The sequence below is a fragment of the Miscanthus floridulus genome, chromosome 4, assembly GCF_019320115.1.
Source record: "Miscanthus floridulus cultivar M001 chromosome 4, ASM1932011v1, whole genome shotgun sequence".
In the NCBI taxonomy this organism is placed as follows: Eukaryota; Viridiplantae; Streptophyta; class Magnoliopsida; order Poales; family Poaceae; genus Miscanthus; species Miscanthus floridulus.
Window position 1 is genome coordinate 41,474,392 of NC_089583.1, and position 22,190 is coordinate 41,496,581.

The window sequence follows — 22,190 nt, forward strand, 5'->3', positions numbered from 1 at the left end:
CAATAGAAGAAATAAGAGACAGTGCAATCATACAAAATGCAAGATATCAGCAAGGGTTACGAAGACATTATGACAAAAGTACTCAACCTCGATCACTAAAGCTAGGGGACTCAGTACTACGACTAATCCAGAAGAAAGATAGACGACACAAATTACTCAGTCCATGGGAAGGACCCTTCATCGTGAAGACAGCAACAGGACCCAGCACATACGAGTTGATGACTCTAGATGAAATACCTGTAAAGAATACTTAGCATATCTGCCAGCTCAAAAGATTCTACAATTAAGTACAACAGATTGTACTCAAGTTTCAAGAGAAATAAAATAGAGATTCTTCAAGAAGAACAGCTTCAAATATGAGCCCTGTCCAACGAACAGAACCAACCCATAATTAGGTTGGGGAAAAAGGGGCTTCCCTGTTAACAGCCAACCCGGAAACGATTGCGCTACATGGGCAATCTTGTCACTCAACCATATGGAGATGGTCTGACTGACGGCCAACGACCAAATAGCTTCTTGGGTAAGGAGACCCAAGCTAGCATTTGTCACTCTACCATAAAGAGATGGTACAACTAACAGCCCTGTCCAACGGATAGAACCAACCCGTAATCAGGTTGGGGAAAAAGGGGCAGCCCTGCAAACAGCTCAACCCAGGAACGATTGTTGCTATACGGGCGCAATCGCTTACCCCAAGAGCTGGTACAATTGCTTACTTACCCTGCAAACAGCCAACCCAAAAATGGTTGTGCTATACGGGTCCGGTCGCCTACCCCAAGAGTGGTACTATCAACTACTTCGCCCAAGAAGCAGTACAAACACTCCAACAACTCGGTCGCCTACCCCAAGAGTGATACGATCGACTACTTCACCCAAGAAGCGGCACAAGCACTCCAACAGCTCGGTCGCCTACCCCAAGAGTGGTACGATCGACTACTTCGCCCAAGAAGCGGCACAAGCACTCCAACAACTCGGTCGCCTACCCCAAGAGTGGTACGATCGACTACTTCGCCCAAGAAGTGGCACAAGCACTACAACAGCTCGGTCGCCTACCCCAAGAGTGGTATGATCGGCTACTTCGCCCAAGAAGCGGCACAAGCACTCCAACAACTCGGTCACCTACCCCAAGAGTAGTACAATCGACTACTTCGCCCAAGAAGCGGCACAAGCACTCCAACAGCTCGGTCGCCTACCCCAAGAGTGGTACGATCAACTACTTCACCCAGAAAGGGACACAAGCACTCCAACAACTCAGTCGCCTATCCTAAGAGCGGCATGATCGACTACGTTGCCCAAGGAGGGGCATAAACACTCCAACAACTCGATCGTCTACCCCAAGAGCAGTACAATTGACTACTTCGACCAAAGAGCGGCACAAACACTCCAAACAACTCGGTCGCCGACCCAAAGAGCGAAACAAGCTATGGCAAAGCAGAAAAAAGCCACAAGGAAAGACAGGGCAAAACTTGTCCATATTATTCAAAGACATCTAAGAAGAAAAGAAAGACAGGACGAAGCCTGCTCACATCTTAAAAATTCAGAGACAAAGTATATTACAAGGACATCAAAAGAAGATTGACTTTTCACATCTGTTCAAGAAGACGGAAGAGAAGGAGGAAGTACATTCATTTGATCAAGAATTTGGTCTGATAGACCACTAAGCTATACTCTGGCCTCCTCCCAGTGTCTTGAAAACTCAGCCATTACAGAAGCTTCAGTAATCCGCTCAAAAGGAGCATCAGGGGCAACAACCCGGACATACGAAACCACATTGTTGATGCACCGGTAAAAGCCACCCTTCACAAAATCATAAAACCGGGAAAAAAGCACCGGTAATCCCTGCTCAATGAAGACCAAGAAGAACAAGAAGGCTTTCGAAGCTCATCCATGAGATGCTCGGGGGCTTGTCGATATGGGACCCATGGGGTTTCCCGTACAACCCGTGAAGACATGCATTGAATTCTTCAACAACCAGAATGACAACAGCAATAAGTAACCGAACAAACAACTTGGAGACGTATGAAGGATCACATACAAAATTACAATGTCAAAGGATTACAGTTGAAAAAGAACTCGGACAGAGAAAAATTATACATCTCATTGATCGAAGACAAATACAAAGGTTACATACGGCCAAACAGGACCGAATAAACTCAGACATAAGATAGAGGTAAGATTCTTAAATATTGCAACAAGGAACCCAGTGGCGGCAGCAGCGGCAGCCCAGACACAGAAGAACAGATAGAGCAGCATGTTCATTACCAAGCAAGCATAAGCCCGGGGGCTGCTCAACCTCACACACCAGCATATCTACAAATGAAGAAAGAATTGAAGAAGAAATTTCCTACTCAAGGAAGAACCACAACCAACAAAGAAGGTATTTATAGCAAACCAGAGGTAAACAAGGCTAAAGATCACAAGAAAGAAAGAGGAAAAGAACAAAAGAGCAAAGCAACAAAGGTGAATAGTACCCAAAAGCAAGATTCCTGATAAAAAGTAAAAGAAGATGCTCACTCATGGCTATACAAGACCCATCCGTGACCAGCAAAAGATAAAGATCAAAGGAGTACAAATCGAGACCCTTCTTCTGGCTTCTTTTCCAACAGAAAAGAACCCGGAGAAGGCTCGGGGGCTGCAAGTACCTACCACAGAAAAACATATTTTCAAATTTTTTTGACCCTCCAGTTTTTTGTACCAAAAAACAGAAGGCTCGGGGGCTACACTCAATGAGTGCAAAAAATTGCACTCGCTGCACTCAAAGGAAAAAGAACCCGGAGGACATCAAGCAAAAGTGCACATCAGCCAAAAGAAGAATCAAAGAAGACCATCTCAAGATTTCACTTCAAGAAGGACCCGGATCAAGACTACAACAACTCGGCCCTTGAAGCTCAATCATGAAATGCTCGGGGGCTTGTCGATGGGAAACCCTACGGCCCCCCCATAGACCATACTGCAGGGAGGTAGGCCTTGGTAACAAGGCCTACAGCCCAATCGACAAGAAGAACGCGGAGCAAAGCAACGTGCAAAACCGAAACTCCAACTCAAACTATACAAGGAAAGGCGCCCAAAGCGTAGCTTAGGACTCTAACCTTGTATCCGAATAGGACACAAACAACGCCTCTCAGCGCCTGGACTATAAAGGGCTGGTGAGGGTACCCATTGTAAGAAGAGAACGCATACCCGATACTCAAAGCAATACAACGCAAACAGGCTAACGCCAAAACTGGATGTAAGGTTATTACTCGACCAAGTCGAGGGCCTGAACCAGTATAAATCATGAGTCTCTTTGCGTAACCGCCGAATTCCGCTATTCGCCGAAGCCCGAACAACTGTCCCGGGTACCCCCGTGGCAGGCTATCGGTTGTAAAACATCGACAGCCACATACCAAATATACTTGTACATTATTGTTGCCCACTTGAGGGAGATACTTATGCTGCACTTCTGCTGTAGGAGAGCGAGCTGAAGAGCATGCTATAAGTTGCAGAGCATAAACTTAGCATGAGGATCAATGGAATCAATTTCTATCTCTTACCCCATGAATTTAAGATAGGCTTGCATTTAAATTTTGGAAAGTTATGGAATGTCAAATTTCAAGCTAAATAGTCTACTCCTTTAAAATGAAAAGAAGATCCAAACGAGCCTTAATACAATTTGGGAATAAGATGACTTAGGATATCTTTTGTCAAAGAAAACATGTTTGCTTTGACATTGACATGAATATTAAGTTAATAATAACCACCCATTGCTCACTCAAAACAAATGAGAAAAATCACACAGCAACAACTATTATCTTTTTTTAAAGAGCCCCTCATCACATTGGTACTCCCTCTATTTTCATGTTCTTTTGTTATTTTAGACAAGGTTAACGTTAAACTTTAAGAATTTTAACTATCATTAATTTTTAAAATATATAGTTTGAAGAAGTAAGACATCAGGCCTATTTGTTTTCACCTATAATCAGATTGTATTCTTGGGGGCATTCATAAAGGTAGGGAGTGCATTCATACCTTTAGGGCATGTTTGGATCCAACAACTAAACTTTAGCTGGCTAAATTTAGTTGCTAGGGATCCAAACAACCCAGCTAAAAGACTAGCTAAAGTTTAGCTGTTTCAATCTAGCTAAAGCCAACTAAAATTTAGTTGAGTCTATTAGCTGGAGGATCCAAACACGCCCAGCTAAAGTCTAGCTAGGAGAACTTTTAGCTGGCTAAAATTTTGCTTTGAAATTTTAGCTAGCTAAACTTTAGTTGCGTGGATCCAAAAAAGCCCTAGATGGAGTGGTGGTTGAGTATATGTGCATTTGCAAATATTGTGTTTAGCAAGAAAACAACTTCTCACCTTGGGTTATCACAATCAACTTCTAGATTATTACTCCAATCCAACAATGTGCTCTCTCGGCTCATGAATTGTCACAATATGCAAGCTGGTTTTTGCAATTTATACGCCTTATTAGTACATATATAACCGACGGCTATCAGTGTTCCATCCTAAATCCGAAAGGAAATATAAAAATAAATATGAAATCGACAATATTTGTCCGTATCTGATCCGATCACACTCCTACTAAATTGCCCAGTGCATCTGTAGTACGGAGTGGTTAAGGAACATGTGTGTCATGTACTCATTTTTGTGGAAAAATGCTATACTTCTCCAACATAAAGCAAGCACTTAACCCTCAAACAAAAGTAAACATGTCCACAGGTTTGAACACATCCTTTTTATTTTTATACATCTGCAATTATCAAAATATTCACACAAATACATTATGTTAAAAAACCAAACAAAGGAAAAAAATGCTCAAATGTGTACGTCATGTTTAAGGGATGGTCATAGCTCATATGTGCATTTGTAGTAGAGAAACACTAGTTAAGGCTTTACCATTTGTGTAAACAAGCTTTTCCTGGCCTTTTCTACGCATATATATATATATATATATATATATATATATATATATATATATATATATATATATATATATATATATATATATATATATATATATGGAGAATATATTCAGTAGCCAATTACAAAATAAGTTATTCTGTAGCCACCTCTATTTACGATAATTTTATATACTAATTTACGATAATATCAATACATATTTACGATAGTTGGGTTACTATAACATATAGGGATATTTACCAAAACGTTATAGTAAACCACTTAGTAAGGAGTTGCTATAATCTCGTAAATTAACATAGTAATTATCGTAACTCAAAATGGCTACAGAATAAGTTATTTTGTAGCCAGCTACAGGGTAGTAGTTCTTGTCTCAAAACGGAAGTATAATCCCTTTAGTTATGACTAGCCTTTGACCAACAATTGCTTTATCAATACCTCATTTTCTTGTCTTGATACAAACTAACCTTCCTAGATTCGTGTTACTTGTGATTATGATTTTGCATCACATAATTGACATATTATTATATTAATTTGGAAAAAGTCTACTTAACCCCTACATTTCATACTTGGTCTACTTCACCCCCAACTATGAAACCGTCTGTTTTACCCCCTGAACTTTCTAAAACCGTCTATTTTACTCCCTGGGCGGTTTTCAGCAGCGGTTTTCCTACAGTAACATCGGGTCTGCTACAGCAACGGTGGGTTTGCTACAGTGCCGGTGGTTTTGAATTATCTTTTTTTTATTTATTTTCGGTGAATTTTTGAAAAATCATAGTAAATCATAGAAAAATCATAAAATAAAAAATCTAATTTTATTGGACTCCACATGAGTAGATCTATATAGTGAATATATAATACGGTATGCTTTAGTACAATTTTTTTTGTAGCTTTAGATTAATTGGAAAATCTAATTTTGTCTGTAATTAATTAGAATTTATCTATAACTAAATTATACATAGTCCAATGACTACGAAATTTTTACTATAGTTCAAGCATACAATAATTAGCGTACCATAAAAATTTCACCATAATTGGACCATAGAAGCTGCAGCTATGAATTATTCTAATTAATTACAGACAAAATTAGATTTTCTAATTAATCTAATGCTACAGTAAAAATTTTGTACTAAAGCATACCGTATTATATATTCACTATGTAGATCTACTTATTTGGAGTCCAACAAAATTAGATTTTTTATTTTATGATTTACTGTGATTTCTCAAAGACTCACTGAAAATAAAAGGGAATTCAAACACGGTGCACTGTAGCAAACCACCGTTACTGTAGCAAACCCGCTGTTGCTGTAGCAACCGCTGTCAAAAAACCGCCCGGGGGGGGGGGGGGGGTTAAAATAGACGGTTTTGGAAAATTCAGGGGGTAAAACAGACGGTTTCATAGTTGGGGGTGAAGTAGACCATGTATGAAATGTGGGGGGTTAAGTAGACTTTTTCCATATTAATTTTGGTTAAAGCCTTGCCCAAACTAAACAAACAATTTCTTCTATTTTGTAATGAGCGAGTACATATAGGGATGTTGTAGTTTCTTTTAAAAAAAGCGCAAGCACAATAATCATCGGCTCTTTAAAAAAAACAGGGGAATGCCATTTTTTTGTTTGGAAGCCCCTTGCGGTTTAGCTCCAGTGCATATGAAACCTCAAAGTACTGAGTGATTTGAAGATGTGCGACTTGAATCTAATCTCGGTAAGAGACAAACTTTACTCATGAAACCTGGATGACGGTAAATGACATGAGTAACATTTATTTAACAATGGTACAGGACTACTGAGAGGACGTCCAGACAGCCGTGGACAGCGTTGCGAGAATAATCATGGTGTACAGTAATACTATGACATTCACAACTGAGTGTTTTAACAGCTCATAGGGGAAAGTCTTAAAGATTCATCACAGAAAACTATCTAAGGTGCATATTTTTTTCTTTATTACATTACATTACAAAGATGGCTTCGTTTCTTGTCCCTTTTGACTTTCTCCACCTTCGGCAAGCACTAACTTACTTTGAGTTTTGTGTCTTGTGTGTCGCCTTTCATATCTGCACCCATGCCATCCCTGTATTTGAAAAATAAAAGAAAAGTAGAGAGATTATCTTCTTAGTTTGGGATGCTGAATGCTATGCAAGACAGCAACTAAAGGAATGAATGAACTAGGAGGGGGTGCCATTCTCACTGAAGGATTTTCCTCAGCTGTTCGATGTGGCCAGTGAGTTCTTGTTGCTTACATATTAGTGTCTGCAGGGTCTGAATTACAAAGAAACTACATTTAGTTGCTATGTAGAATATTTTCTTGGCTGCAATTTTTTGAATTTGGGTTCCTTTGCTCACCTCATTACTCTGAGCAGCGCAGTGTTCAAGTTCTCGGATCTTCTCCGAGATCTGTTCATCTACTTGTTTCCGCAAAATATTTTCACCTGTATCAATTCCAACCTGTCCCATAGAGAATTCGGTATTAATGCGACTTTTCGTGCATAACGCAAGGAATACTGGTTGAACTGGCATAGACGTATTTTTCTTTACTTGCTGCCTTGTGAAACTTAAAATTATTTACTGGCACATGTTTTTCCCTGATATGAAGTGAAACTCCACTGGGATAGAAATGAAATTCGAAAATAAAGAAGATGACACAAATAAGACCTGGTCATCTTTTAACAACATGCCAAGAGTTCTTTTCTTACGAGAAGCTACTTGTTTTGCGGAAGGCTCCTGCAAACAAAATACGAAGAATCAAGAATCCATGATGATTCTTTGGCAAGGAAAATGAGGGAGAACTAGAAGACAGGAGAGCCAACTTCATTTGGGCATGGCACTAAGTGACGGAAAGGAAATAAACAGGTAGATACAATGTAATGATTATTTTCTCTCAGACTATAATTTTCTGGTAAGGCAAGGTGTGCATGCACACAAGTTGTGTGATAATTTGGAAAGCATAAAGAGGGATAGGAAAAAGAAAGCTCAGTGGAGAGGTGAGCAAGGGCAGTAGGGAAAGATGGGATCATATTAGAGGAAAGGAAGATCATAGATTTGACAATTTCTCTCTTAATGAAATGATGCGCAATTCTCTCGTGTGTTCAAGAAAAAAAAATGTGACAATGGGGCCTCTATTTCTATAAACTAGGTCAACGGATGCTCAATCAGGCTTATAAACTGAACAATCATGGTTGAGAAGGTGCTGAGTGTTTAACACTTCAAAAGGCTTAGTACACTCATATCAATGGCTGATGACCACACACCAATATAACAACCACCCTATAGGAATAGGCCTATGCTGATAAAGGCTTAACTGTTGAAGTTAAAGTGCAAAGAACAATAAGAACAATATATACCATAATACCTGACAACCTGTAAAGCTTTCACAGGCAATTGTGGCAGTCAATTCATTGAAAGACTTCTGACCTTTACCAAATGCTTCCTAAGAATCACAAATAGATTCCATCAGTCCCAACAATTTTTATTTTTATTTCAGCTTCCCAGAAAATTTCAAATGACCTATTAAAGAAACATACCTTACCTTAGAAGCACGAATCATTTCTGGGTCAGTCCAGGGTCCTTTATCTTGGAATAAGCATCCTCCTGTTGGACAAGCGCATGTTCCGCCTAAAAGGTCTGGTAAATTGCTGCAGAAGGAGCAATCATTCAAGCAGCTAAAGATGCAAACGTTGCACATGACTTGATGCACTTTTACCTTGGGTCAACAGCTTCTAATACTGTGTTAAGGTAATTGGCAATGTTTTTCTAGGCGCTAGGCGCTCTCTAGGCGGTGACCCACCGCCTAGAGCCTAGGCGCGCCTAGGCGGGATTAGGCGTTTCAAGGTGTTTTTCTAGGCGGTAGCTAATATATGCATAAATACGTAAAAGAAAAGGAAAAAATAGCAGATTAATGGTCATAGAATGGGAGAAAGAGGAGAGGCCCAATAACGGCCCAAGTCTCCCACGCCCAAGTCTTCCGTCGCGCTCGCTTCCTCTGCTCCTCTCCCAGCCCCGTCTCTCCCCCTCCCCTCCCAGCCCCGTCTCTCACCCTCCCAGCCTCCTCTGCTCGCGCTCGCTTCCGTCGCTCGCCCCGCGCCGCCGCCATCGCCCGACGCCCGACGTCGCCTCCTTCCCCACCAGTCGTTGCCGCCCCCGCCGACGTTACCTCCTCACCCAACGCCGCCTGACGTCCGCGCCGCCCCCACGCGTCCCTGCTTTGGCGGATCTGCCCGCCGCCACCGCCTGACGCCGCCTCTTCACCCACCGGCCGCCGCTGCCTCACGTTAGCTCCTCCCCCATCGTCTCCCGACCTCCGCGCCGCCCCCACGCGTCCCTTCCCCACCAGTCCTCTTCGCCCACCGCCTAGATGTCCGCCTCACCCCCTAGGCCCCGCGGGAGGCCTCCGCCCAGCGCCTAGTCGCGCCTAGGCGACCGCGGAATGTCGCCTTGTTTTTCACTGGTAATTGGTCCCCAGAACCTAACAAGTAACATAGAGGTAAGCATTCACTCTATTTTGTCAAACAATAATAGTGCAACAAAAAGATATACTACCTGAACCTTTGCTAACGTTCTTGACTCCATGAATGCTTTCAATACTTTCCACAGTGCTCTAAATCCAGTTCCAGCATTAATTATATAAAGTTGATTTAATGTCTGTAGCAAGAAGCAAGATACGAATGAGCAGACTGTGGCTAGTGCAAAAGCCACATTAGATGTTCGATCATGGACATAACCAAGACAAACCTCTGGGTAGTAATTGCTATCGATCTTTTGGATCTCTGCGAACATCTCCCTTGCAGATTTTGAAAAGTTATTCAAACCCTGCATAACGGCAGCCAAGAAAAAATATATGATTGCGTACAGATAGTCAAATAACTTCATTATATGCCAGATAGATAACTTAAAAACTAACATATAAAATGTCTGATAGTTCCAGGTAGATATGTATTAGTTTCATGTATGTGGAACACATGTCTAGACATAAAATGAAATGTGAGCAAAGCCCTGTAAAACTTACAAGACAGTAATAAGTCAAAGCATCTCTATTCTCTAATACTACCTGCTTCTAACATGAAACTTGGGTCACTGTTTTAGAGAATGAAGAATGGCTGAACATTTAGGCAACTATTTTCTTATAAACTGGAATATATGAAACATTAAAGGGAAGTGCTTCATTTAGCTATGACGCACCAGTCCTTTCACATTGAATATGGCTATTGTCGAGGCTATGTGCCTTTTAGCCACAAGTGAGCAAACAGGATATCTCAAAGATATAGTTTTCTCTTGTTCTGATATATGATATTTTACATATCGATCAATACTAGTCACTTGCATGAGCTTACTGAGATCCACCAAGCCAACCCGTTCGATATATAGAGGCCTGCCAAATCTGTCAACTCCATGAAATCCATGAGGATAGCATCTTTTCACAGCATCATACTCCTCAAATTTAAAATCCTGTAGCATAGAAACAGACATTTAAGCTTGATATTTCATTTTTTAGATGAAGGAAGCTTTATCCATAATAAAATTCCAGCTAAGCTGATATGCACAGTGCCACAGCCATAAGCTCGAATTGCAATAAAAGTACATACGACATTTACGGTACAGATAGAGCAAAGTTCCAAGATAACTGTGAGCATAAATTCTTGTAACAAACCAGAGATAAAAGAAATGTAACACACAATAAAAACACTACATACGTTAGCAATGGCATCAACAGAACAATCTTCACGCCATTTTAACATATTTAAGAACATCTCTTTTGCTTTTAAGATGTTGAAGCCTCTCATTCTAAGAAAGCTGCAAGATGAGAGAGCAATGAGGTCATGATCTCTTCAGTGCAAAACTGGAAGGAAACAGGCATCCTAGAACTATCGAAGAATAAAACATCTCCTACCCTGTTACTGGATGGATTATGTCAGTCTAAGAACAATATAGAACATAATTTTCCAGAAAATAAATAAAATGGGCATGCCGTAGAAGGACATAGTAGTCATCAAACTTATCTGGGAGCTGGTTGCTTGAAAGAAGTAACTCCCTCAAGGATTGCACTAACTGCTCTTCCTTCTGGTCATGGACACCGTCAACAATATTGCGAGAAATTTTGGTTTTGCTGTTCCTCCTAAGTAACTGTTCGATGGATCTGAAGCTCATCTTTGATATGGAGTTTTTGCTTTGTACTTGAAAGAGGCGCCAATACGCTTCAAATAGGAACTCAATAAATTAATTCTGAAGCTATGAATTTGATATCAAAGCCCTCAATAAAGGAACAGAACATATTGCTTGTATTGCCAGAAACAGTGCTGGTCTTCTTGAGTACATTATGGTCTTTTAGCATTCCAGTTTCTATTATTTGGTTTAAACATGTACAAATAGTTAGGATGGGAGTCTCATACAGAATAAAGAAACAGGATACGGATGCACCCTTAGGTAAAATTGTGCAGCATATGGTCATTTTGCCCAAGTTAAATTTCACATAATCTCTGAAAGTTAAAAAGTCATTTAAAGATGTTTATCTATAATTCTATATAGCCCGATATTAGGTAAAAAAAATTCTAGTAGTATAAATAAAAATATATACCAACAAAATGAAGCATTCATTTGACTATAGTTGTCGACAGAATATCATCGGCAGTCCTCCGAGGGGTATCCCACGAAGGTAGATTAATCGGCAGAGGAGCGTGAGATCAAGAACAAGAAGGCAACAGAGACACACGAGTTAGACAGGTTCAGGCCGTCAGTATGACGTAATACCCTACTCCTGTGGTCTGTTGGTTTGTATTAGCTGGCGTATGATATTGCGTGAGTTTGGAGAGGGTCCCTGCCCGCCTTATATAGTCCGGGGAGCAGGGTTACAAGTCGGTTAGATATAAGAGATAACCGAAAAGTAATAACTGATTACAGGAATCTTGGGATCATACATATCCTAACAGATCTCGTAGTATCTTCAGGATATCTTCCAGATGTCTTGCGGGAGCCGCCGAGCAGAGTCATGCCCCGCAAGGCGTCGTCTTGTGGGCTGGGCCACCCCTGGGGGTGCAGCCCATGTGGTCTGCCGTGGGTATCCGGGGTCGTACCCCCCACAGCTAGTCCCCGAACGCCTTGTACCCGTTGTGCAACGCCGCTTTGCGTTTGTCCGAGCAGGTGCGAACAAAGCCAAGCAGTAAAACTCATGATCCGACCACCGTAATGAGTTGTCGAGCAGTTGCGAGCAGTTGCCGAGCAGCGCGGACCACAGCCGAGCAGTATGATCCAAACACGGCTTGCCATAAGGGTGTAAGGAGCTCAAATTCAGAATCGAAAATTTCCTCATAGTGGACCAAGTATGCCACCACGAGAGCAAGAAACAATCTTCTTCAGCCTCAAGGGGCGCGGAGTCTTCCAGAAAAAAATAAGCACATTCACCGCGAGGTGAAATGTGCCCACTTAGTCCCCGAGCCTGACAGTAGGTGACGAGGTCATGTGGTGCCAGGGTCCAAAGCAGAAGAATAGAAAAACCGGCCGAGTAGGCAGCCAGTCCCCGAGCGTAGACCAGAAAAGCACATTCACCGCAAGGTGAAGTGTGTCCACTTAGTCCCCGAGCCTGACAGTAGATGACGAAGTCACGTGGTGCCAGGGTCAGAAACAAAGAAATAGTGAAAAAACCAGCCGAGCAGGCAGCCAGTCTCCGAGCCGTCAGTGGAGATATCGGAGGAGCCCAAACGTGGAGAAAAAACCGGAGGGATGGCTGTACAGTAACAGTTACTGAGCCTCAATAAATGGCGGGGAAGTCAGCGAGTATTGGGCGATTAACAACTGACGGCGGCGATAAATAAGCGACGTGGGTTGCGGTTGCGTGAAAACCCAGGCTGCAGCCCATTAAACCGTGCCGGAGAATTCGGAGGAGCGCAAGTCGCGGGAATGGTTCCCCAAAAAACCCTCGAATGCGAAAGGGTGGGAAAAGTTCTTTATAACAGCGCCGCCGCCCCCCGCGCTCCCACCTTTGCCACTTCACCATTTCATCTTCATCCTTAGCCATCACTCTTCCAGATTCGCATCTACGCACGCTGCCGGCCCCAGTCCCCATCCAAATCTGAGAGATGGCACCAAAAAGGAGGGCTGTGAACCCGAAGAAGGCGAGCCCAAAGAAAGCAGGCGTTGGAGCCAGTCGAGACGAAGAGTGGGCGCCATCGCGCACGGGGAAAGCGGAGCTTGACAGTACGGCAGCCGTGCTTCCTGACCGCGTCACCGCCGGATGGCGGCCAGCCAGTGGTGAGCCCTTCCCAATGCCTAACACCGATGAAGTTGTAGTCTTTGAGGATTATTTCTGGCGTGGGTTGGGGTTCCCTGTTCATCCTTTCCTGCGAGATCTGCTGGAATTCTGGTCGATTAGTCTCTGCAATCGCCACCCCAACACCATATTGCACATCTCGATCTTTATTCATTTCTGTGAGGCGTTTCTAGGGGTTCTGCCGCACTTCAACCTATTCAGACACCTATTCTGGTTGAAGAAGAAAGGTGGTGGTGGCTCCAAGGTGGTCGGCGGCATATATCTGCAGCTCCGGGATGGAATGGCCAGCGAGTACATTAACGTACCACTGAACACTTCTCTGAAAGGGTGGAATTCCAAGTGGTTCTACTTGAAACAGAGCCACCCTACAATCTGCTGCGACATCCACCATATCCCGGTTAACCAGAAGATCTGGTCGGAGAAACCGAACAGTGCAGACATGGAACAAGTTGGGGAGCTCCTCGAACTGATTAAAGGTGTGGAAATTAGAGGCAAACTGGTGGCAGCAAGCTTCATAGTGCGCCGCGTCCAGCCATGCAAGGAGAGGGCCCACCCGGGCTTTGACTACAGAGGTGATGATGACGAGACCCGGGAAATGACGGAACCGCTGACGAGGAAGAATGTCGTAGAGCGGGCCGCAGAGTTGTTCGCCCCCAACATTTCATTCGCCTGGCCAAAGCAAACGAAGGCCTTCAATTGCACAAATCCGCCTCCCGAGGTAATCATCTCAATTTTATTCCCGATACTTTTAATCTTGAAGCATTGCCGAACAGTGATCTGATTCACTTATGCGAAGATCCACTCGCAGGAAAGAGCGGTGTATTTCTCCGACGTGCCGAGGGTTGATTGGCCGATGGGTGTAGATGCCCGGCCACCGGGTCGGCCTGCGGAAGATGCGGCCAGCACCTCGTCAGAATCCGGAGGCACCGACGCTGGTCGGACGCAAAGTTCGCCCTCGGTGACGGAGAAAATCCGAGGAAAAAAGGCAGCAGCAGACGAGCCGACCCAGAAGAAAGGAAAACGGACGGCCTCTCGCTTGGTGGCGACCAGACCACTCGAACACGAAGGGCTACGGTGCTCGAGTGGTCTGATGATAATGAAAATCTCGTTGCTTCTTCTCCGAACATGCAAACACCTCCACGCAGCACACGCGTGGAGGAGCAATCAAGGGAGAGCATAGAGGTCCCCGGGCAGCAAGCGGCAGAAATCCCCACCGGGCAGGCGACGGGAGTTCCCGAGCAACAGCCGCCGACAGACCCGGAACGACGGGCGGATGAAGCCCCGGAGCAGCAGGAGGAGCAGAGGCCGACCGTGAAGGAGGCGAGACCTCCACCCCAAAGCACGGAAGTCGATCCCACAGCCACGCCTAGGGGCTCAGGCAGGCATCGTCGATTCAAAAAATTGCACCGGCAGACCAAACGATAAGTATCCCGTTTTGGAGTTACTTTGCTGTCTTTTCTTAGCTTTTTTGCTTTTGCCGCTTGACCAAATGTCCTGACACAGTGCGCGGCATTCGGAGGAGCTGGACTCGTTCGCCCGGACTGATGAGCGGCCTCGGGCTGATCCCGGGGTGGAGGTAACGCCGGCGGCTCCCGTATCAGGGGCCCCGGGTGCTCGGCAGCCGACGGAAGAGTCAAACACTGTTGCGGGTGGACCTGCGGACGACGAGAGGTCGGCGTTAGCGGAGGACGGGTCGGCGACGATATCCAAAGCAACGGCGGGTAATGTCGAGCCCTCTGGAGCTGAAGCTGGAGTTGCCGTCGATGCACCAGAGTCCGGGTCGACGGAGCCAGTGGCGCCCGAGGAGCTAACGGCGCCCCCTGAGGCGTCGCAAGGCATGGTCGGACCCGCTGTCCGGCCACAGAGTGCCCCGGTGGTGCCCTCGGCTGCCGCGGAAGAGGAGGACGTGGCAGAGGAGATCGTTCGTGCTGAGCCTCAAACCCAATCCGTCCGAATCTTCCGCAAGCGTGGTGACGAGGTGGTAGTTGTCGAGGAGGACACCCCCAAGGAGATGAGGCGGCTGAAATCCGCCCTTGCCGGAGTAATAAAACAGATCGAGGTTAGTACTGAATCCTGAGTATTTGTCTTTGACGTTGGAGATCGAATTCCGTCATTGTCATTGTGAATTTTCAGGGAATAACTCGGACTGCCGAGCACCGGCACCAGTTAATAAAGAGAATGGAGCCTCTCGCCGAGGAGAACCAAAAACTCAAAGAGGCGATGAACCTCTCGGAGATAAATACCCAGAGGGCCCGGTGGGAGCGGGACCTCGCTGAATCCAACTCGCGGGACCAGGAACACCAGAAGGGAGTCCTGGCTGAGCAGTTGGCGGCTACGAAAGACCAGCTGCGGAGCAGGTCCGAGCAGCTGGCCACTGCCTTCACACAACTGAAGGATGCTTCCGAGCAACTGGAACAGCTGCATAAAATCTCCGAGCAGAAGAAAGGTACGTGTGATCGACGAAAGTGCTTTTGCATAGTCTGATATGGTTACTTTTGGTGATGACTGTTGTACTTGTAGAACAAGATGTGGAGCTCGGCCAGCTGCGTCGGGCCCTCGAGCAGCTCCGAGAGGAGAAGGCAAAGGAGACGGGGCGAGCGAGCAAGCTGGCCGAGGAGCTGAACGGTGAATATTTCCTGGTCGGGATTAATACTGAAATAACTTTCTTGCTTGATGAAACTTTATAATGCTTGCAGACCACCGTCGGAGGGTCAAGGCACAATTCGATGTGCTAGAGCAGGACGCCCGGACCCAGAGGGACAAGTTTGACGCCGTGGTTACCGGAATCAAACCAGTGCTCGACTACGCCGAGCCAGAAGTGGCTCCTCAGCCCGATGGCAGGCCGCCGCGCCCGGACATCGTCATCGAAAGATGCAAGACGACGTGGGAGAGCTTCAACTGCGACGCCGTTGTCTCCGCCGCTACCCATGCCCTTGCTGTAGTTCGGTTCCACTACCCAGCCACTAACCTCCGGGCGATAGGGGGCGGGTTCACCAAAGGGTTGAGCGAGATGGAGACCCAGCAACTGGAGGATGAGGTGGAGGACGCAGCGAAGAAGTTGGTAGGCGATATAGACCTGTTCGGCGAGATTGACAGCGATGGGGAGCATAATGATCTGCTTGGCGGATATCATCTGTAATTTCTGGATAGTGTAGTTAGAACGCGCGAAAGCATAAAAACACTTATGTATATAATAAATGTTATAAGGTGCATGTTATGCAGTTTGCTTGTATTTCGGCGAGAAAATCTTTGTAGTTTTGACCATGACGTACTTATAGGAAGTATAAGCAGAATCTGAGCAGTTAGTCCATCACTGACCCCTATGGTCTCAGCTAACCCATAGTCCATAATGTCGAGCACAGAGCCCGTGCACGTGTAGGAGGGACGGTCGTGACCAAGGAACCGCAGCCGACCACCCATAACGCAGAGCGCGGAGCCTGTAGCACGTGTAGGGAGAGATCAGAGACTGGGTCTTCTCCAAAGAGAGACAGAGCGGAACGTGTTCTGCACGGCAGTTATCAAAATAACTTGGAGATGTAGGCAGTATAAGCGGCGTCCGAGCAGCTAATTCTGTGCTGAGCTCTCAGCCTTGCCTGGCCCGCAGTCCATAACGTCGAGCGCGGAGCCCGTAGACGTGTAGGATGAACAGGCGTGACCAAGGAACCACAGCCGACCACCCATAATGCAGAGCGCAGAGCCCATGACACGTGTAGGGAGGGATCGGAGACTGGGTTTTCTCCGAAGAGAACAGGAAAGAAAGTATGCTGCTCGCCGGTCGGCGAAATCTCTTTTGTAAATTTGGAGTAAAGTGTTCGGCGTTTTTAGAGAAAACGTGTGGCGAAATACGTTGGCGAGTTGGAGAAAACGTATTCGGCGCTTTGGAGAAAACACATTCAGTGATTTGGAGAAAACGTGTTCGGCGATTTTTGGCGATAATGCGTCGGCGTTTTGGAGAAATCGTTCGGCGATTTTGGAGAAAACGGTTCGGCGACAACGTTGGAGTTTTGGAGAAACGCGGTCGGCGCGGTTATGGCGATTTCGTATTGGAGTTCGCTACGAAGCAGCATAGTGCTCGGCGACCGTAAATGGGTGTTAAACCACAATGGGGACAAAATGGAGACAAGTTATGGAGACCAAAACTTTATTCAACATAAAAGTGGAGAGTACATATCAGGAGTGTTTCAAGGATAGAAACGTATAAGGTGCTCGATGTGCCACGAGTTGGGAACATTGATTTCTTCTAAGTCACATAGGCGATAAGACCCTGGTCGGGTGACCTCATTGACGACGCAAGGCCCTTTCCAAGGGGAGGAGAGCTTGTGCATCCCTTCAGTTTTTTGTTTTCTGCGGAGAATGAGATTGCCGACAGCAAATGAACGACCTTTGACGTTTCGATTGTAGTACCTCCGCAAGCCTTCCAGATATTTGGCTGTGCGGACGCCGGTGATTAGGCATTCTTCCTCGGCCCTGTCGACGTCCTCTGTCCGAACAGTTGCGACCTGCTCTTCATCATAGTTTTCCACCCTAGGTGCTTGGAAGGCAATGTCCGCTTGTAGTATGGCTTCTGAGCCGTAGACCAAGAAGTATGGAGTCGCATCGGTGCTGCGACTAGCTTGAGTACGCAGTCCCCAGACTACAGCTGGTAGCTCCTTGAGCCATCTGCCCGGGTGCTTTTATTCTTTCTGATATAGTCGCTTTTTGAGGACATCAAGGATAATGTCGTTCGTCCGTTCGACCTGACCATTGGCTCTAGGATGGGCAACGGAGACATATTTGACGGAGATGCAACGGTCTTCGCAGAAGTCCCAGAAGTGATGGCCAGTAAATGTAGTTCCGAGGTCGGTGATGATGCTGTTCGGGAGACCGAATCTGTGGATGATGTCTTCTAAGAGTTCGGCTGCTTTATTTGCAGTAGCTGAGACGAGCGGTTTATACTCAATCCACTTGGAGAACTTGTCAATGGCGACATACACGTACCGGAAACCACCTGGCGCTGGCTTGAAAGGCCCAATCATATCCAGTCCCCAGCATGCGAAGGGCCAGGAAGTTGGGATGGTTTGCAGCTCTTGTGTCGGCACGTGTATTTGCTTGGCGAAAAATTAGCATCCTTCACAACGTCGGACGAGGTCCTCTACATCAGAGATGGCTGTGGGCCAATAGAAACTAGCTCGGAAAGCCTTGCCGACCAATGTTCTCGAGGCCGCGTGGTTGCCGCAGGAACCAGAGTGAATTTCGAGAAGTAGCTTCACTCCCTCCTCTTGGGTGATGCATTTCTGCAGTATCCCTTTATTGGCACTTTTTCTCATCAAGTTGCCGTCCACCAGCACGTAATGCTTGCTTCGACGAATTAGGCGTTCAGTTTCAGTCTTGCCGGTGGGTACCTCGGCGCTGGTGAGGTACTTGATGAATTGCTCCCTCCAATCGACGCTCGGCGAGGGTACTGTAAGTACCAGCTGCTCGGCGAGGGGAACTTCCTGAACCTCATTATCTTCTTTGATGGATGGCGCCGGAAGATCTTGAACGAAGACCCCTGGCGGGATCGTGGCGCGAGAAGAGCTCAACTTGGATAAATGATCGGCGAGCTGATTTTGGTCGCGTACCACATGGTGGTACTCGATGCCGTAGAATTTTCCTTCAATCTTCCTGATTTTGGCGCAATATGCATCCATCTTCTCGCTGGAGTAAGACCAGTCTTTGTTAAGCTGGTTGATGACCAGTGCGGAGTCCCCATATACCATGAGGCGTTTGACGCCGAGCTCAACAGCTATACGGAGTCCGTGGAGACAAGCTTCATACTCGGCGGCGTTGTTGGAGGCCGGAAAGTATATCTGGAGAGTGTATCGGAGCTTATCCTTGGTCGGCGTGATAAACAAAATGCCCGCGCCAGCACCGTTGATGTTAAGAGCGCTGTCGAAGTACATCACCCAGTGCTCGGGGCAAGTGGTGGCGATGGGCTCTTGGATCTCGGTCCACTCAGCAACGAAATCGGCGAGCGCCTGAGACTTGATCGTAGGCCTGCTTCTGAATTCGATGGAGTAAGTGCCGAGCTCGAAAACCCACTTGATGATACGGCCGTTAGCCTCTTTGTTGCGGAGGATGTCCCCCAGAGGGAACTCGGTGGCCACGGCGATCTTGTAATACTCGAAGTAATGCCGGAGCTTACGCGATGTAATCAGAATGGCATATAACAGCTTTTGGACCTGAGGATAACGAGTTTTGGGCTCGTTGAGGACCTCACTGATGAAGTATACCGGACGTTGCACCTTATAGGCGTGCCCGGCCTCCTCGCGTTCAACCACGATGGTTGTGCTGACGACGCGGGAGGTAGCAGCGATGTAGATCAGGAGAATTTCGTCTGGCCTTGGCGCTGTCATGATCAGAGGCTTTGTTAGGAACAACTTGAGCTGGTCAAAAGCTATATCTGCCTCCTCCGACCAGGAAAAGTGCTCGGAGGCCTTGAAGAGTTTGAAGAATGGAAGCCCTTTTTCACCGAGGCGCGATATGAAGCGGCTTAAAGCAGCCATGCAGCCTGTAAGTTTCTGTATATCCTTGACGCACGTTGGCCGTTTCATGTTGGTGATGGCGGAGACCTTGTCAGGGTTGGGTTTGATGCCACGAGCGCTGACGATGTAGCCCAGTAGTATACCGGATGAAACTCCAAAGATGCACTTTGAAGGGTTCAACTTCCATCGGTACTTTTTCAGGTTGGCAAAAGTTTCTTCGAGGTCGGCGATAAGCTCATCGGAGGTCTTGGATTTGACGACCACGTCGTCGATGTAAGCTTCGATGTTGCGGCCGATCTGTTGATCGAGGCACATCTGGATAGTCCTTTGATAAGTCGCCCCGGCGTTCTTTAGTCCGAAGGACATGGTGGTGTAGCAGTACGCCCCGAAGGACATGATGAAAGACGTCTTGATCTGGTCTTCTTCCTTGAGGAAGATCTGATGATAGCCGGAGTAACAGTCAAGGAAGGAGAGCAGTTCGTAGCCGGCGGTGGAGTCTACAACCTCGTCTATCCGAGGCAAACCGAAAGGGGTCCTTAGGGCAATGTTTGTTGAGATCAGTGTAATCAACGCACATTCTCCATTCTTTATTCTTTTTTCGAATGAGAACAGGGTTTGCTAACCACTCAGGATGATACACCTCTTTTATAAATCCGGCAGCTAAGAGCCGTTTTATTTTACTCTAAAAGCCTCCTTCTTGTCTGGCGCGAATCGGCGGAGTTTCTGCTTGATCGGTTTGGCGGTCGGCGAGACATTTAAGGAGTGCTCGATCTTCTCCCGTGGTACCCCCGGCATATCTGCAGGTTTCCAAGCAAACACGTCGGCGTTGGCACGTAGGAAGGAGACGAGCGCGTTTTCCTATTTGGGGTCAAGGTGAGCCCCAATCTTCACGGTCTTGGAGGGGTCGTCGAGGCCGAGGCCGACCTCCTTGACTTCCTTGGACTTGGCGGAGGCGCGAGGAGGCTCTAGCTCTGGGATCTCCATGTCGTCAGCGAACACCGTCTTGGCGTCGGTGACCACGTTGGCCATCTGGATGGAGAGGTCGGTGGCTTCGGCGAGGGCGAGACTCTCTGTCTCACAGGCGTAGGCGATGAAGAGGTTGGCCCGCAGAGCCAGAACTCCTGTAGGCGACGGCATCTTCAACACCAGATACGCGTAGTGCGGTACAGCCAAGAACTTTGCCAGAGCTGGCCGACCAAGTATGGCGTGGTAGGCGGTGTTGAAGTCGGCGACATAGAAGTTGATGTGTTCGACGCGGTAGTTGCTTGCCGTGCCGAACTGTACTGGTAGGATGATCTCTCCAAGCGGTTTGGAGGCCCTGCCAGGTACCACACCCCAGAAGGAGGAGTCGGAGGGTGTGAGATCTGACAAACCGAGGCTCAGCTCCTTTAGGGCTCCGGCGAAGAGGAGGTTTAGAGCGCTCCCACCGTCGACGAGCACTTTTCTGAAGAACACCTTCTGGACGGTCGCGTCGAGGACGAGGGGGAAACACCTTGTGGGAATATCCGCCCACTGGTCGGCCCTGCTGAAGGTGATGGGGACCTCGGACCATGGGCGATAGCTGGGGTTGGCGGTGGCATCTTCCGTAGTGACGGAGAGCACCCGCCGTGCGGCGAGCTTCCGTTCTCTTATGCTTTCAGTGGAGGCGAGGCCCCCGAAGATGGTGGCGACCACCTTGTCGTGGTCCTGGAAGGCATTGTTGTTGCCCCCAGGTGGTCGGCGATCTCCAGCTCCATCGTTGGCGTCGTCGTCCAGCTTCTTATCCTAGAACTCCTTAGCCAGGCCGAGGCAGTTCATCTTGTGCTTGGCGTTCTTGTGAAGAGGGCACGGGCCGTCAAGGATTTTCTGGTACTGCTCGTCGTAGTTGCGCTTAGCGCGAGGTTGATTGACGGTGGCGACGATGTGGTCTGGCCGGTGGCGGCGATTTTGGCCAGGCCTGGGTCCTTCTGTTCGATCACGGCCGCTGTCGCGATGGTAGTTGCGGTCATCGGGGCGGCGGTCGTTGTGGCGTCGGTCGTCGGGGCGGTCGTCGTAGTGGCGAGATGGGCGATGAGTGCCCGCATCCTCGTTGAACCGCACCTCGACTTCCTCGGCGTCGGCGTACTGGTTGGCAGTAGTGATCATCTCACCGATGCCAGTGGACGGCTTGCGGTTGAATTTGGAGCGAAGCTCGCGATGGTGGAGTCCTCGGATGAAGGCGGTGATGACCTCAACTTCCGTGATGTTGGGAATAGAGTTCCTCATCTCGGAAAAGCGCCGAATGTAGCCGCGGATGAGCTCGGACGGCTTCTGGTTAATGTAGTTGAGATCATGCTTGGTGCCCGGCCGTGTACACGTGGTCATATAGTTGTCGGTGAAGACTTTCTTCAGCTCTTCCCAGGATCCAATGGAATCCGGGGCAAGGCTGGTAAACCAGCTCATGGCGGGTGGCGTGAATATGACGGGGAGATAATTCGCCATGACACTGGTGTCTCCTCCAGCGGCGCGGACAGTAGTGGCGTAAGCCTGCAGCCACTGTGTCGGGTTCATCCTTC

General features: G+C 47.1%; 1 protein-coding gene across 1 annotated transcript; it reads right to left on the bottom strand.

Annotated features, from left to right (window-relative positions):
* Positions 1 to 6,643: 6,643 nt before the first annotated feature.
* Positions 6,644 to 12,081, bottom strand: LOC136551400 (phosphatidylinositol/phosphatidylcholine transfer protein SFH11-like). The gene is made up of 13 exons (XM_066542957.1): positions 11,805 to 12,081; positions 10,859 to 11,084; positions 10,584 to 10,683; positions 10,072 to 10,338; positions 9,625 to 9,702; positions 9,430 to 9,534; positions 8,597 to 8,646; positions 8,423 to 8,528; positions 8,246 to 8,323; positions 7,549 to 7,617; positions 7,240 to 7,341; positions 7,085 to 7,155; positions 6,644 to 6,967 (listed from the first exon to the last, which is right to left on the bottom strand). Exons 1-13 carry the CDS (start codon positions 12,055 to 12,057, stop codon positions 6,907 to 6,909), a joined length of 1,566 nt encoding a protein of 521 aa, XP_066399054.1. The 5' UTR covers positions 12,058 to 12,081; the 3' UTR covers positions 6,644 to 6,906.
* Positions 12,082 to 22,190: the final 10,109 nt, after the last annotated feature.

Bases quoted from the DNA above. Each gene is read 5' to 3' on its own strand.
- LOC136551400 (XM_066542957.1), bottom strand. From the start codon at position 12,057: ATGAGTTTTACTGCTTGGCTTTGTTCGCACCTGCTCGGACAAACGCAA. The intron at 10,339-10,583 runs GTATGTAGTGTT...TCTATGCTACAG, and splicing joins CTGTTGATGCCATTGCTAAC to GATTTTAAATTTGAGGAGTA. The intron at 8,647-9,429 runs GTATATCTTTTT...CCTAGCGCCTAG, and splicing joins CGTTAGCAAAGGTTCAGGTA to AAAAACATTGCCAATTACCT.